The 17916-nt window shown below is 41.5% G+C and overlaps 1 protein-coding gene across 3 annotated transcripts in view; it reads right to left on the bottom strand.

The window, feature by feature from the left end:
* Positions 1 to 3137: 3137 nt before the first annotated feature.
* The window catches only part of F13A1 (coagulation factor XIII A chain), a 60603-nt gene continuing 45824 nt past the window's right edge, over positions 3138 to 17916 (bottom strand). For all 3 annotated transcript variants that reach the window (XM_085051963.1, XM_085051962.1, XM_085051964.1), the window contains exons 10-15: positions 17646 to 17734; positions 16608 to 16761; positions 15745 to 16032; positions 12288 to 12448; positions 9350 to 9486; positions 3138 to 5351 (exon numbers count right to left, since the gene is read on the bottom strand). In XM_085051963.1, coding sequence (XP_084908089.1) covers positions 5207 to 5351; positions 9350 to 9486; positions 12288 to 12448; positions 15745 to 16032; positions 16608 to 16761; positions 17646 to 17734 — 974 coding nt within the window. In that variant the 3' untranslated portion in view covers positions 3138 to 5206. The remainder of the gene's footprint in view (positions 5352 to 9349; positions 9487 to 12287; positions 12449 to 15744; positions 16033 to 16607; positions 16762 to 17645; positions 17735 to 17916) is intronic.

Genomic DNA, 17916 nt, shown 5'->3' with positions numbered 1-17916 from the left:
GTCCCTAGAGACCCACATTCTCTCTGCACAGGTAGACCAGTCACACATTAGCAGTGTCCTTTCAAAATGCAGATGCTTAAAACTGCTGTGTGTAAATGGAACTGAAAGTGACATAATACTGGGAGAAGTTCAGAAGAGAAGAACAAGGCTGATCACAAGCATGATCACAAGCACATGCACAAAGTGACTGAGGTAGGACTCCTAAATCTGAAGAAGATGTGGCTTGGGTGAAATGCAGTTCAAAAGTCTATGAATTTATAGGTCGCATGTCGGAGAGGGAAGGTCTCTCTGATTCTCCCAGTACCAGAGATACATGATGTCAAAGGAGGTCAGTGGGAGAATGAGTTTCAAAGTAATTACGAAAAGTTTTATTGCATCTCTTGGTAGCACACCTGGGGATTTCCTTGGTAAATGCCAAAATCTAAAAAAATGTCAAAGATCACAAAAGAAAGAGCCACCAAAACTCCCAAACAGAGATTCTGTGTTGCATTTGTGCCCAACCAGGATATTCCTGTTGCACAAGCAAAATACTTGCGTCTGCAACACCACTCATTGCTGCTAAAGTTTTCACTAAACCAGATGTTTCCCACTCCTTCAATTAGGGCTATCATGATGCATTTGGATTGCTCAAAATTACAGGAAGACATATTCCGGAAATTAAACTCTATTCTACGAACACACTAGGAAAGAAAACAGACACTTGAAACTTTGCACAAACTAGTCTAACATGGCAATTCACTGATTCATCACTTAATTCATGATGTTTCCAACTCGCAGTTCTCTGATTCATAACTCACAACTCATGCAGCAATGAACAAAATAGTCACCTAGTAGACAGTGAGAGTGCTCATTCTTCCTCCCCTGTCACCTTGTGGGAGTCCCCTGTTTCACACCTGGAAGCACAGAAGCCTCAGCAGTCTGGCTTCTGTTGGATCCACTTCAAAATATTTTTGGGTAAGCCAATGTATTTATAACTTCCAGCTTGGAAGCTTGATCTACACCATTTCCATAAGTTAGTGGATTCTGAGGAAACTGTCACACAATCAATACACAGGGATTATGGCTGCAGGAGACAGCAAGCTGCAGGTGATGGCAGCTGCATAATGACCTCCTCCCCTTGCCATCCTTCACATCCTGCCTATGAGTTGTTGTGGCTTTGAGTGGTGCTGCTTCCAGTGTACATCGGGGCCTTGTCTCCACCCTGTGGTAGCCAAACCAGAGCAGGAGATGGGTGAGTGCTTGTGAGGGGTCCCTTTTATTCTCTGACTGATCCTGTGGAGACCAGACACAAAAAAGCCCTGTTTGAGTTGGGCTGAAGGTGACTTATGGAAAAGGCCAAGCCCGGCCTGGATCTCCTCATAGCGCACACTCATCTCTCCCTTTCTCATCAGCTATCATGCCAGCTCCAACACACAAGACAATTCCTCTCCTTCACTCAACTCTTACAGTATACTTTTGACTTTCCTCTTTCATAGCAGGAATATTAATTCTGGTTTTCCAGCCTCCTCTGATCTGGTTGTCTTCCTCTGTTGCAGCATCACTCAAATTCAGAAGCTAACACCAGCAGCCACAGCCTTGTCCTTGGGAAAAACAAGAACAGACATGAAAGCAATATGCTGAGAAAAGGGCATAGCATGAAGGAAAGTGCCCAGCAGCAGAAAAGGGCGGGGGGCCAGGTGTGTCACCGATTTGGCAGAACATTTATTGAGTAGTTTGAGTTCAAACCAATTATCACTGGTAGCAGCAGTCACTGGGAAAGTCAATGCTCAGTCACATTCTCTCATTTTGTTGCACAAATCAGATGCAGCCATTTCTTGTGAAAGGTCACAGCCTGGTGACAACCTAGGAGCACATGCATCAGTGCTTGTCAAGCTTTTTACCTGTAAGAGCAATTATCTAATGACCTGGTGTCTACTACTGGCTTTCTTTTAGTTTTTTCTGTGCTTTATTTAATTCCACGGTGAAATGTTTGTTGTTATATGTCCCTTTGCTAATTAGTAGACAGTAGGAGCAGGTAGTTACTCTGTGTAGAATTAACTATTTGTGACCCCAAAATAAAATGCACATAAAGGTTCACTAGAATGGGATGGTAACAGGGGCCTTGACAGTGCAGGTGTAGGATGATATGGGAGGCCTCAGGCTACAAATAGCTCACCAGTGGTTAATTACTGGCTGTCAAAGGGTACAGTATTAGCAGGAAGGTAAGACAAATTCTAGATGTAACGAAGGAGACCAAACAATGGGTACCCAACACATATAAAATGCATCACATGTAGCAAATTAGGATCCACTGTGGATCTGAATCAATAAAAAAAGAACAAGATGTGGAGTGTACTAGGAAGCACGTAAAAATGACCTCTGATGTATCATAGGGTGAGAAGGAAGAAATTTTCTGTTGTGCTGATCCCAGTGAAGAGGAAGGTAAACTCTCCCCACTAATATCAGACTCTGCTTGGTGGAGGACCTGGGACACTGGAGACTTGCTGTTACACACACCCCCACCCAGAGTGAAGACATCACAGGGGCAGTGTAGAGGTGCATAAAAAAGCAGAGAAAATGGAGTATGCTGTAGAGTTTATGTGTACCTATTTTACCTAATATAATTTGGACTATAAATGTTAGTATCATTGTAATAAAAATACAAGAATATAATACCATCAAATTATTTCAGCTATTAATAATTCTCTGATTAGATTATTTTTAACAAGACTAACAAGATATTCTTCCTAGGTCTGCCTCTAAGGTGTATTTCCTTTTGATAACAGCAAGATTTGGAATGTGACAAATTGATGGCTATTGTAGCAACCTGCCCCACATCTTGGATGTAACAAACTGGTAACAAATGAGGTGTGCTTTCAGGAGTGACTTTTATATATATTTAGTAACTCTGAGCTGCTAGACTGTAGGATCTGTGGAGGCAGAGTTTTGGTTTTGGACTGTTTCCTGCCCAGTGCATCTCTAAGCTGTGATGGTTGCATTGAGGATACAAGTGCAGCCCACTCAAATAAGACCCTGACCAAAAATACACTTTTATTAGCATGGCTCAGAAGTGAGTTTTTTTATTTTTTCAATGAAGATGCAGCGACTGGTGTCTACAGTGCTACTATGTAGAAGTAATACAGAACACAAGACATAAGTGCAATCAGACACGCTTTATTTTAAATTCTTATTGCACTGCATTTATAAAATGTCTGGAATAGAAAGCAGGTTTATATGCAAGAGCACAAAATGGATAATTTTATTAGAAGATGTAGACCTTGGTAAGACTGCTTAATTACTTAACAGAGATTGTCACCTTGCACTGACAACACATTGTTGAGTCTCTTCTACCCCAGAAGATTTATATGGGAGACTTTGACACTGCAAAGTTTCTAATGTGGTCACATAAGCTGTGTAAAATGAGGGTGTATCCTTGCCTGAAGTGAAAGCCCCCAAAAGCCTGGTTTTCCTGGATCCTGGAGTACTCCCAGAGTATATGAGGTGGTATGAACTTTTGCTTTGCTCTCCAAACTTTAGTTAAAAGAGCAGCCCACATTTCCCCTCTCCCAGGACTTGCTCATTTCTAACAGCTGGTTACAGGTTTTGCAGGAGGCACCATGGGCAATATGTGGCAACAAGAGGAGCAGAAGGGAAGGCATCTCCCTCACTTTTCACTGAGAACACCAAATGGCACAGCCATATTATAAAGCCCCAGTGTTTAAAGACCAAGAGGTTCCTTTTAACTCCTTTAGAAGTTTAGCTGGCTCCCCTGTGCTGTTAATACAAAAAATGCTCTTACATACACACTGTGGCCTGTGGGGAGGAGTTGCTGAGGCTTGTGGCTCATGTATCTTTGTCTCATGGAAAAATATTCCAAAAAGAATTTCAGGAAAGATGAGAAATGAACATACACACACACCCCTGCTGCCCTAGCACAATGGGGTACATGGCTTAGGACAGAGTGGTACCCTGCATGGAAATGACAGATTTGGAGCAGCTTCTGGGCCAGCAGGTCCTCAAGAAAGGAGCAATACCCTGGAAGGCCCCACTGCACCTCACAGAAGAAATGTTGTGAAAAAGGCAGGAAGCAGATCCAGCCTGTGTAAGCTTCTGACTCTCAGGATACATCTTTATTCCTTTTCCAAATGAGCTTCTGTCCCTCTGTATTCCTAGAGTTACTCATGTAACAGATCTTTTTTCTGCTTTAGCCATGATTCTTGGGAACTTTCAGGCATGTTTTAATCTAAACTCATATCCATTTTTTTAGTCTAAACTCACCCCCAGCTCCAGTGCAGGGTATTGGCAAGGCTAGTGGGACTGGCAGAAGACCCTCAGGCTCCTGCTCCACTTCTCTTTCCTTCACCCTGTTTGCTAGCATGGACTGTTCTGGGACAGAAAACACTCCTGATGCACTCATGTGGGGAATGGGTCCACAGGGTGGGTTCAGGAGAGAGAAGAGTGAGGAGAGAAGTTATCATACACAAGAGATAGGACCAGCAAATGCAGGTTTTTGTGTGATAAACTCTGAGCAGGGGCAGAAAAACTGTATTTTCACCCAGCAAAGCAGAGGAACAGCATACGGGGTATGAAGGTATGAGGGGATGAAGTGAGTAGGTGTGCATGTCTGCACACATGAAAGGGTAGGAGAAAAAGCAAGAGGAAACAAGGGCCTGTGAATATTCTGGAGGTAAAACATCCTCAGAGGTGTTTTCAGCAAAGTGAGCTCTCCATGAGCCAGAACATTATTAATCTGTGAGATAAAGCAGACCCTTTAGTTAGAAATACCTGTTTATATTGCAGCCTGAATGATCTACCATAACATTGTGTCATTCATTCTAAGAATTTATAACACTGAGTTCTTTATTTTTTTTCCCTTTCCAGTGAAATACCAGGTCTTAATTAAAACTAAAGCTCAGATTACTCTGGTGAATGGAGCTTTCCAAATTCCCTTGCAGCTCTAATGCAAAAGACCATAAATACAAGTGAACTACAGGAATAATATGACCTAGAATTGCCTTTAATTACATGTATCTAATTTTAAATCATTGAGCATCCAGGTGCTTTTTTATGGTCTCCCCAGTCATACCACTTAGTTTGCTTTATCAAATTCTTTTCAGTGCAAGGATGACAAAAACAAGAATAAGCAGATTTATACCTCTCCCTCAGCTACCTCCTACCATGATATTTTGAAATATAGCTAAATGAGAGAAGAAGGCAGCACCTTGGTTCATGGTTTCTGAATCTGGACATCCAGCTCACCGTACACATGTCTCAAAGCATCACTATTCAGGCTTGCAATCAGCTTTCGTAAACCTGGTCTCATTGGGATGGTTTTTACTTCCCAGGTCAATGTAGAGTTCACCGGGATTCTCCTGTAGAAAAAAAGAAAAATATCAATATTGTGGTTAGTCAGCCAGTGCTCTCAACCTGACACACAACTGGAGAAACTGAAGGTGGATAGTATAATGTCTCAAATCTTTTATGTTTCACTCATTCTTATAAATGTAATATCAATTATTCTCTCCATCTTCTATTCCTCTCAGAACTGACCCTGTCAAAGCCTTTTCTAGCCTTTCCTCCAGGCTAATTTTAAATTTCCAAAATGAATCCATTTTCTTCTGTCTCCTGTCACTTCCTCTCATGATTACTTTCAGAATGACCTTATTTATATCTAACATATATTTTTTCTACTTTATAATTCCATTTTTCCTGTTTATTATAGCCTAAAGCCTGGTGGCGATTCCTTAAATGGTTAAACAGGTCCTTGCTATGAAGTGTCCAGGGCACTGCCCTGCAAACCCAATGCAGGGCTGATGAGATGCTGAACCCCTCTGCCACTCTTATCCTGAACCCTGCTGCCATAGTGGTAACATCAGCAGATCTCTTCTGAAGTGGCCACTACAGATGACTTCTTCATATAAAAAAGTCAAAGTATTCTTGGGAGTCCTGCTGCTTCCTGCTGCTGGTGGTTACTCTTTTACATTATGTATGACTCTAGATAACTCATATATAAAACATATGAAACAATGGTATTCTTCACTGCTTTTGATTTTCCTTTTTTTTTTTTTGCTACAGTTAAGATGCACAGAGAGCCTCAAGTATTTGGTTTCCTTGTTTTCTCAGTGCTTTCACAATGTTCTGTTTGGAGATTTTGAAGGCTGAGATTGATTGATTGATTGATTGATCTTGTTTGAGGGACGTTGGGATACAACTGCTCCAAAAGAACCAATGGACAAAGTAGCGCAGTGAGGAGCTTTTTATGAAAATGAATGATCTTTTCCTCAACAATAAATAGGAGGATTATGAATTCAGGCAGTGTCCTTATCTCATATGATTACAGTGTTCTGAAAACAATTTAACAAAGCCAGAGCAAAGCAAGCCTATACTTCAGTTTCTTATCCTACACTATTTCAAATTCTCATCTGGTAGGATTTGGTTCTCAGGTGCCATGTCCTATGCCAGGGTCAGGACAGAAATGTCTGCCCAGGCTCAGCACAAGCTACCATGAGACAAGAAACCTTAATTAGCTCTAAATGAGCTAGCCTGGAATCCTCCCACCTGAGTATTTGTTTCAGTGCAAGTCTGCCCCTGGTAAAATGAGAGGTATTCCAGCTCCTTAGAGGTTAGCTGAGATATCTCTACACGGCACTGCACTGCATTTTGCATATACAGATATAGGTACCTTGGGGCATGTACCCAGTTTTAGAAAAAAGAAGCAGAGAAAGATCATAATTTTTGTGTGAGCATGTGCAGACTACTTCCAGCAAGTGTTTTCCCTCTTTTTATCTTTGTTATTAATGAGAGCTATTCTGTTCCACTCAGCTGGCCTGCTTGCATCCACAAGATGCCCACTAAAATGGAATCATGATAAAGCAGTGACTTCAATTGCTGAAGAACGTAAAATACCTTTTAGGGTTAATGGGAAATATCTGTAAAGGATTATCTGTATGGAAAGTGAAGAAATTATTATACAAGTCTGCTGTGCAGACCACAGTTCTTGAGCAGCTGGCGGAAGTGGGTGGGATGGCCAGATTCTCTAAGGATGAAGGGTTTTGGGCCACAACTTCACAGTGCTACAGTGAGAGATGGTAGCACTACCATCCTTGTTTTTTAGTGCTCTCTCAGTACATATATATATGTGTGTGTATGTGTGTGGTGTGTGTGCGTGTATGCAGGAAGACAACAGCTGTGCTGGGAAACCAAACCTACCTTTTCCTGTCTCTCTACTGTCCTATTTCTAAAAAAACTTGCTTCTCACTACAAATGTTAATACTAGCTTATCTTTGACATTTAGAAGCACCCAAAATTACTTACCTGCTAGTGTGAAAGTATGCTCAGCTATAATCCTTTCAGCACTATCCATCACTGCCTGGTTAATTCTCATTTGTCATGCAAAGACTGTGCCCTGTGCAGGAATTGCTGCTGCCAAAGGCTTTTCCATAACTCATGCTCCTCATCTGTCTGAGGCTAATAGCTAAATATCAATATCTACATCTATATATAGACTTTATGCATGGCAAAGACTGAAGCCCCCAGGCCACTACATTGCCAGAATAATATTATATCAGCTGGGTCACACATGACCAGTTTTGTGGAGCCACTCAAGCGATACAGAAAAGCTACCTTAAAAGCACACAGAAGTCAAAAACCTTATCCCCACAAAGAACTGTACTAGCTCCATCCCATATGTAACTGTCCCTGGTAAATAGGGAAGTACTGGAAGGGTGAGGAAAGCCTAGAATTTGTTTAATTCTCTTTGCAAATGGAGTAAAGCCACCCTGATCTGATTTTCCTGAGAGAGAACTCAGTGATGAATGATTCTGCATAATATGCTGAGCCATCACCACACAGGAGCCGTTTATCACTTTGAATGCATGGAGACAAATGTGATTATTATTTAAATAAACTACAACTGCCCCTTGCTCTGTCCTCTGTGTGTATCACCTGCATCCTACATTCATCTCAGAGAAGTTAAATCTTAAAATTACTAAGCTGATCCATTTCCATTTTGAATGCTGCCAAGGGCATTATTGAAAAGGGGAAAACACGGTGACTCTAAGGAAAATGACGTGTGTTCTATGAGTCATTTTTCTCCCCTAACTCTTGTGCCTTTGATGCACCTGACAATTTCTGCGTCCGTGAAGGTGAGGGCAGACCACAGCAGCTTTTGGAGGGAAAAGGATGCAGAAAACAGGAGAGGTTGGCACGGCTGGGCAGCAATGAGGGCTATTGCTACAACTTGTGTAACTCTTATGGACCATGCTGAGTCACGCTCAGCAGCACCTGTGACATACCATGTGCACAAAGCAAACACAGTATGTTGCCCTTTCACAGTTATTTTTCTATCAGCTCCACTCTGGAGACTGGTTTTGATCTTTTTATCCCTGTCCCAGGTGCAGTCAGGCTCAGACCTCCCCTGCCGGCTGCAGAGGATGCTGACAATTCATGCAGCTGCTGAGGCACAGCCAATTTTTCAAACTCCTTTTGCACCCACCTGGGGACCATCAGCTCAGGTAATGATGGATGCCAAGCCTAGATAGACAGATAACCAGGACTAAGCAATAGCCACAAAATTTTCCAAGTTTCTCCCTTATATACCCTTGGCTAATGCTAAGCTCTTAACACTGAACTTAAATGGAAAAAGGATTTACAACTTATTTAGTGTAGGGGTGTCATGGTGTCAGCGTGAGGTGTGATTCTGAGAGTAATGAAGGTGGCTTTCCTTTCCCTCAGGTCTGGGAGCACCCTGTGCTGGGAACATGGCTGTGTGCCAGGGCAGCCCGGTGCAGTGGAGCTACTGGGGGGAGCTGTGTGCTCACACACACACCACAGCTATGCCAGCAGGCTCTGCAAACAATGCACATTTTGTGTCTTGACATGAGCTTGAAAAGATCATCTGAGGTACCTGAACGTCTTGTATAATCATGATTAACATGAGCAGAGAAAAGCCCTTTCTGAAAAACAGCACAGGACTCGATTTACACATGCTGAGTGAGCAGCAGTAAACACTTCAAGTGCAGGATAAATCTTCCTCTCTGTGATAGCGGCTCGTAGGTGCTATTGTCAAGTGCTAAAAATAATGTAATACAGTGAAAAAGCAAACTTGGGCTGCACTAGCAACTACACACAGACACTTCCCATTCCTCCAACCCTGGTACTGAACTGATGAAATGCTCTCACAGTCTCTCTGGACAGCCCGACTTCTTCTGACTATTGAGACCTATAGCTCCCCTGTGTATTGGATTTTAAAGTACAGAGAGAGTGTTTGAATTAAATTACTCAGCACAGCATTAGTTAAGTGTCTCTTGTGAGCTTCCTACTGTGAGCAAGCAGGGGACAAACTCCCAGCTGGTTGTGCTTTCTTGCCTACCCGAACCGCTTTTGTATTGTTCTCAGCACGCCGGGTCCCTCGAGGCGGAGCGTGACGTTCTCCAGGGTTTGTTTCAGAGGATTGGTGAATTCCACAATCACGGACATTTCCTTGCCAGCCACCATTTCACCTTTGGTCTGCAAGACAAGGAAAGGGCAATGCACCAGAAAGTGATAATAACAGGCATACAGTACTTTTAAGACAGGAGAAAGGAGCAAACAGCAAAACAGCATGAGGCAAAGGAAGCCTAGTGAGAAGAAAATTATTGGATGGGCTCATAGGTACCACTGCACATTTTTTCCACCCATTACAATTTTCCCTCAAACCACATGGCACATCAAGAGGCAGGTCCTCATTTCCATAGAAAACCACAAATCTTCATGTACAGTTCTGGAGCTGAGGGTCCATCTGAGGGGGAGTCCAGCTGAGGGTGCCTCTCTCTCAGACTCTGCCCCTCTCCTCAGGCTCCCTAACAGCACTGAAGTGATCTGCTCAGGACATAAGCTCCAGAAGAGAAGGGCAGGTCTTATTACCCTAAATTAGAAACACCAGGCTACAGTGATTACACCCTCAAAACTGCCATGACCATCTTCCCCTTGTTTTTGCATTTTCTTCTCATGCTCTGAAGGCTTTCTAACCCTGCACATGTGCTCTATGGAGGCCTGGAGCCCAGTTTTCCTCCAAATCCTATGCAAGCAAAAGAGCAGTACATTTTGCACTGGAAAATAGTAAACCTCCAAACGAATGTGTTTTTAAACAAAGGCTACATGCATGGGGATTTGGGGCTCTTTACTCCCCTGGAAATCCAGCATTTCTCACACAACATGTGTACTTGTTTTGCTAGGGGAAGGGTTTTCAACTTGTGTCTGGCTGGTCTGCCGGCCCACTTCGTGGTCCATCAACTGATTTAAAGTGCCTTGAAAAAGGTAACTAAGAAGAACAAGTATCTTGTCAATAAATTTAAAGTGCTGTTATAACGAAGTATGATATTTGCAAAAAGCTGCATAGACTCTGGTCTAAGGAATCACCCTGTGCCAAGTACCAATACAATGACTCGAGTAAAGGAGGCTATACAGCTAAGCTCTCAATGGCTTTTGGCCTCCTGAAGTTGCAAAAGGACATCAGTGACATTTTCAAAAATGCTGGCTCAATTAGAGACCTTATATCCTTCTTTTTTTTCAATTGACCATTTAAGACGACTGTGTGTGATTCCAAATCATTCTGAAGTCCCACACATGCAGCTGAGACCATGATATGTATTTGCTGATCTTATTTTTGCCACTTGGTCTCAAAATTAGAATATGGTGTGACTTTCTCAACTGTTGAGTCTGACAATCTCCTTAGACCAACAGAGAAAGATCAAAGGTGTATACAAAGACATGACAGGAGACACATTTTTTCATTCTTCTCTCTCACACTCACATTAAGGAATCCGGTCTGCCAGTCACATTCACGGAACAAACTTGACAAGAAAACAAACTGATAAACTTTGTCAAGTTTCTTTAGAAAGCAGTAAATCAAAATTTCCACTATCCATACCTGCTCACACACATACACTTAAAGAAATCCAGCTTTTAAAATTCCAGTGTATTTTCATACATTACAAAGAACAAAACAGAAATTTGGTTTAACTGGAAAACATGAATTTTGGAAAACAGCCTATCCTGTATGCTAAAAATCCTTTCTTCAGAACAGCAGGGAAGATAAACTATTTTGAAATTGAAAATCTGAGATGATGTATAAGATGTTCTGTTTAAATATTAAATTTAAAGAATTCTTTACTTTTAAAATTTGGTTATTGGAGACAGGTATTTGAAGGAGAGTTTGTCTGTCTTGTTTATGTCTCTAGAATGCTCAGTAAACCAAAGATATTTTGTTTGAAAATGTAATTATCTGATCAGTACATCCTGGCATTTCTGAAGATCATGAAACAGAGTGGATTTTTTGGCAAACTTTGTTGTAGTTTTGATCCACATTTTTAAAAAAGCTTTTCTGTGTAAGGCTGCAGTTGCTACATAAATTATTATATGAAACATTGGTTCAAATAAATGTATAGAGGGGAAAAGGTGTATACTTTAGATTTCTTTCAAGGTCATGAATTTTAGGGAGCTGTTTTCATGCTTATATAAAGTTTCCTGAACAGGTGTTCTGATTTTTTTCTAGTATTAGGAGAAAAGCAGATCCAAACTCCATCATTCAAAGCAGATGAAGGCTTGGTGCTTTCGAAAACAATGCAATTTATTTGGATGCTCAGTTATGAATTGAGAAGTGTAAATCTCAGCCCTGTCATTGCCATACAACATAGGCTTCTTGTCCTATCACAAGCATTACACTTCTCCATTTTCATAGGTAGCATAGGTCTGCAGAAATGCTTCAGCTTTCAGGAAACACCACTGACAGTACATTCACAGAGTGGCAGCAAAGCAGTGAAACCCTAAGACATTGTCCCAAATCAATGCTGCCTCTTCAAGTTTGGTGAAACTTTCCACAATACCTGCAGAAGCTCTCCCACCAAAACCACTTCAGTTGCAGTGTTCTTCATTCTTCAGCAAGAGGCCCCTGTGCTGTGTTGCTTTGAATATAACAAACTTTTGAAGCAGTTAAAGAACTTGAGTGACTTGAGTGAGTAATCTCTCTTACCCTTTGAGTTTCTTCAGCTTTCTTAGATCTTTTCCTCTCTTTCCTCCACTGAGATAATTTCAGCACTTTTTACTACCAGTGCTGCTGTCAGCCTCTCTCTTCAATGTGGGGACACTCAATACATTATATATATAATATACCTATACACCCTCACACACTCCAGCCAGCCACTGCTCTATAAGGTCCCATCAGACACTCTATGTGCACACACACACCTACACTCCTCCACTCCACAAGGCAACGTGACAGCCTTGTAGAGAACAGCCTATGCATCCCTTCCCCCACAACCTTGAGCTACCTTGATCCGCAGGGTGGGAACTTCCAGGACTGTCGCCTTCTGCACGGCCAGAATCTTCCCCGTTTCATTGATGCGCGCAGTCACAAAGAAATGAAAGGAGGCTTGCTCCAGCAGCTCACTCATGTACTCGCTCGATTTGATCATAATGTCGAAAGAGCTGGCTGAAGGGAGAAACAGGAAAGAAAAATGGCATCTGAAGCAATCTAATCATTACCTGCTCCTCCCATCACAGCCAATATCAGTTACATGAGTGCCTTGGAAAAAAGTGGCCTATGAGCCAAAGAATGGCTTTGATTTTTTTTCCCCCAAACGAACTTCATTTCTTTACTTCACCATTTCCCCTCAAATTTTTTCCCTCTTTCCGTTTAGGCTGTGAGCTCCCAGGGGCAAGGGCTGAGTTTGTGTGCAGCCTCTGCCCTCAGCATAGGCCCTCAGCATAGGCCCAGGTCACTGTTGAAGGTTTCTAGGTGCTACCACAAAATAAGTGAGCAGGAAGACTAGAAATACATATCTACTGGGCACAAAGGTCCAAACCAGCTTTTGAGTGTCATTCCTGTAAATGTTTGCTATTTCACTTTATGCCTATGTTTTCTTTGCCTTTCTTCTTGGCAGAGGGATGCCACCAGAGCAGCAACTGGGGGGTGTGAGCCCATGCAGGCTACCTAGGAGATCACCTGCTCTCCAGGACATGTCTGGATGTCTGCCTTTGTTCTACACTAGACCTGCCTGCAAAATCTAGCAAGAAGGTCTTCCTGTCACCAGCATGCCCTCCAGAGAGCTTTCACATGCTTCCTGACAATAATTATTGGAAGTAACAAGTCCCTGTAGGCTAGACAGTTGAGAAACAGGGAATCATTAATTCTAACTATATTGAACTGCAATTCCCAGGCCAACAATGGTGTGAGACTGTGATGCAGAGAATCAGACCTGCTAACTAAATGACCAGGCAAAATATATAGACCTAGACCTCTTCTCTCTATAAACATTCATTATAACCCTAGTAAACACATCAAGATCTCCCATCTGTTGCCTATGATGATTACTGTTATCCATTATTTGTATTGTATTTGTGACATACACTGTAAACACTAAGATAATTGAACTCAGTTGGGTAAATGACATTCACCCCTTTTCACTCTTTTGATCCGCTCACATCAAAACCAGTTCCTTGATTTGGTTTCAAAGCTATTCCCTTGGTGGCCACCTGACCTGGATTTAGTAGGCCAGCCTTAAATTTACTTGATGCGCTCCTTTTCCCTCCCTCTCACTCTTTATCTTGTGCAAAAGAATTTCCCATAATACCCTTAACTGTAAATTATAACTCAGGCAAGGTATTCCTCATCTGAGAAGTGAATAAATAAATAAATTAGTTATAAACCAGGAGAAATTTACTTTACAATGGAAGAGAAGACAAACTTTTCTGTTCAAATTTAATCACTACAGGAAATAAAAGAAGAAAGACTTCCATTTCCTTAGCACTGGTCATGCTGGGAAGTTGTCAGTACCACTTACTGCATGTGGGAAATCCAAGGGAGACACAACACTGAGTTGCCTTACAGTATTTCAAAAAAAATGGGGAAAACTAAATATAACTCAGTAGATGAGAGAGCACCTTTGAAGGCACTGGAAGGTTTAAGCTATTCAAATCCTCAAAGAGGTTTTCAACCCACACAATTCCTTTAATCATTATTCTGAAAATCATTTGTTCATTTCCTGTTTGAAAACTTAGTTTGCTTCATTCTTTCAGTAGCATGGGCTGTAAGAATGCCTTTAATACAACTTTATTGTATTGTAATTTTTTTGTTACATATATATATATATATATATGCACACACACACATATATACACATGCCTCTTGCCCTGCAAAAAGCCTACACATCCTGCTTGAGTGCCTCGGAAGGTACATTCCCATTACACCCCTGACAGAGTGTTCTCACGCACTTACAGATAATCACACTGTCTCCCTTCACACTGCCCACCTGCTCAGACACTATTCCTGATTCAACATGCACTTCTCTCCAAGGCAAAGGTGAAAGAATTCATGCTCAAATTTCATATATCACCTTCAGAAATGGTGTAATTTGTGAGGAGTTTTTGTCCTGTTGCAAGACAAAGTGCCCCACGAGTTGATGACTATAGCTCAGATATAAGCTCATTTTCACCTTATATAAAAGTGGGAATAACTTAAGAAATGCCATTAGCCAGAAGCAGTGATGGGGACATACTCTTGGTATACATACATAAAAATCCATGTTCTGTTCTTTCAGGTGCCTCTCCCCAGTCTGTGTTCACTCACCATCACTCAATTCAGAGTTTCCAGCATGATTTCAGAAGCATTTTCAAAGCATTTACTTAATTTAGAAAAAATGAATTATGATGCTCAGTGATGTTTAAACATCTATTCATTTCATTTCATTTCTTGCAGAGAGGAGCCAGGTGACTCTCAAAGCACTGCAGAAAGCTGTATTTTAGGTAGTAATACCCTACACAGACCTTTGATGCAAGAGCAGGCATAAATAGATCCTGGAACCAAGCACAAATCACAGCCAGAAAGCGTAGTAGGTATTTGCACTTCTCCTACAAGAAGACTGAATTTTCCCTCATCAAAGAAGCGGCACAGAATTTAGACCAAGACTATTGAAACTGACTTTTTTCCTGTACCTATTCAAGTCTCCAAAAGTTTTGCAGTATTTCAGATCAAATATTTAGTAACTGATGTAAGTCACTATGAATCCTCACACAGCATTTTGAAAGCCTGTGTTGGAACAACCCAATGCCCATTTCCAGGCTCCCCGCAAATGATGCACGGACTTAGAGAGAATCAGCGAGCAGCTCTCTGGGCTTTCTACCTCAGACCAGAGGTAGAAGTTTTATTAACCTTCACTAGTAGATCTCTATCAGCAGACTTCTACTTCATGGAGATTAATCTGCTGCAAATAAAATGTGCATATTCAGATGATGTTCAAAGTGGAAAAGAAAGCAGAGGATTTTTTTTGTGCCCTGATAGGAACTGTGGTTCCATAGAGGCTTCTCACTGAGACAGAACTTGCCCTCTTTGTCTCTGTACATGACACCCTGTGGAACCAGAACTTCCCCTTCACTTGCTGAGATGCTGCTAGGAAAATAAAGGCATTCAAAGGAAAAACAATACCATGCAGCTTAATACCTGTGCCCCTTTGCTTTCTTTTGCACTAAATAAGGAAAATTAACAATTCCCAGACATGCAGCTTGGTGTAAAAGAGCATTATGCAGGGAACATAGAAGAAAACAGCCTCAGCTTTTAATGACCCTGGTATCCAGCCCAGAGTAGGGAGTGGATCCTTCTGATACCCAATAGAATATCCTACTCCTAGTTACTAGAATTAGCTCTACCCATGGGTGGAAACATTGGTGACAGTTAATAACACAGAAAAACCTAGCAGTTAATAACACAGAAAACTACTATGCAAGTCTTACATGAAGAGGGTTCCAGTTTTACATTGAAAGAGTGTTTCTTGAATTCACTTTTTGTGACTCCCGTATAAAACACTATGTTGCCCGAAAGGTAGGTAGTAGCAGTGTAGGAGTTGCGACTTTTGTTCCTGAAAGTAATAGTGACTTTAAAGTCATTTCCAAGGACTGCCTTTTGCACTTGGAAGTCCATATCAACATCCGTCTGTGGCTGGTATGTGGTGTCTTCAGTACTTTGCTTTTTAACACCATACATCACAGCAGCCTCGAGGGCCAGTCTCTCCTCGTCTGAGCCTAGGAATGAATGAAAACCAGATTTAGAAAAGAAACTGAAGTGCAGCATTAGCCCACCTAGTGATCACAAGGGTGTGTCTTCCATAGTTTGTGGTAGCTGAAACGAATGGGTGAGGACAGTGAACTCTCCTGGGGTAACTCTAGCAGTGGGAGAACTTCACAGCTTCCAAGGGAATTGGTATTAAAGCCATATCAGACAAATTGATGTAGCTGAATTCCTATTAATACAGCTACACTGATTTACTCCATGTGAACATCTGGCCTGAGTAAGAAATATCTAAACAGCTGTACGGAAAGCCTTGAATTGTTTTGAATTGTTTGAGTTGCTCCATGACTAGCCTTTATTTTCACTACAACTTAGTCTAAAGCATTTCTGAGTAGCAAAATTCACACTCTGTTTGTGCCTTGTGATCAAGGCGTCTACAGTGTTTCTGGGATTCAGTTACAAATAAAGAGCTCCAGTGGGCACTTTGGCAGCTTTTCTGGAAGCTCCCTCAGTGACAGAGGATTCCAAGTCATCATCCAAGATCTGTGATAAGTCTGCATCCAAATAGTCCCAGCTCATTTCAGGTTACCTTCTCGGAACTTGTAATCCTCAGTAATGTCCATCATTGCATCACGTCCAACTGCCTTGGTCACAATCAACTGCCCAATACGGGTTGTGTCAACACTTTCTACCACTTCAGTTCCATTTTTCTCCCTTCTTGTGAAAAAAATGTCACCATTCACCTATGAAATTACATGAAAGAAGATTGAGATATATAGAAGTAGAGAGAGGAAGAGAAGTCAGCCTATCTCTCCTGAAAACAATGACACATTGACTTGAAGAGCCACTAATTACTCACATTGAAATTTCGTGTTTAAAATTAGTCGTATGCTGAGATGCATTTTACTATTCACAGCTCTAGAATGACACAGAATGTAAACTTTACAAAGCTACACATAGATCATGCAAATCTGGGGAGCACTACTACACATTTCCTGTACCAAAAAGCTTTAGAAATTAAGAGGGGAATGATTAATAGATGAAATATCATCATTCTTTTCTGTCCTAAGCTATTTGCAATTCAATAAGAGAGAATCCTGACCTGCAGTATTGCAATTCTGGGCATGCCTCCTCTGGCGATGCAAGTGGTTAGAACTCCAGGCCAGGACCTCTATCTCCTTATTGAGATATTTTCCTCTCAGATCTGCCAGTCAAATCACCCATGTGAGATCTCCATGAGCCACAGCAGCCAAAAGGAACATGGTGAGCAAAGAGGATGAGCAGCTAGAGCTAGTGACCCATTTATTACTAGCTAGAACTAGTGAGCCATTCAGCACAGCTGAATCTTGGAGAGAAAAGTGACCACAGCCTGAAGTTTCAATGGAATCAGAGTAGCTTTTTCTGCTTATTACACTGGGGAGCAAAGATTAGAGAAATCTCTGTCATTCATTAGAGCCGTATCACACCTACTGGCCCGCGTGTCAAAATATAACGATGAGATTGTTCTGCGACATGAAGTATACATGAAGTGACTTCTCAATCTATAAATTTCAGTGGAGCCCTATCTTCTGTCTTACTATGGTCTCACTGATATCACTCATTGCAGTAAAAAATTTCACACATGTACCTCAGCATAGACAAAAGGAGCATCAAATTGGAAGCAAACGTGACCATGTTTAATGGCTTGAACTGAGGCTGGACCACACCTGTACATACCTATGGGGAGAAGAGAGACAAAGTGAGAGATTAAATTATTTAAAAACATGTTAAAATATTATATTGTATCAAAGAAAAAGGATTCTTGGAATTTGACAAACTCTTTTAATAGTTTACAGGAACTCCTGACCAAGAAGTAAAAAGGTTAGTTCTGTTACCAGCCCTCTAGATAACACAGACTC

Source organism: Lichenostomus cassidix, chromosome 2 (genome assembly GCF_008360975.1).
Source record: "Lichenostomus cassidix isolate B80296 chromosome 2, HeHo_3.0, whole genome shotgun sequence".
In the NCBI taxonomy this organism is placed as follows: domain Eukaryota; kingdom Metazoa; phylum Chordata; class Aves; order Passeriformes; family Meliphagidae; genus Lichenostomus; species Lichenostomus cassidix.
The sequence above is the reverse complement of the archived record's forward strand: the minus strand, read 5'-3'. Positions and strand labels throughout refer to the sequence as shown.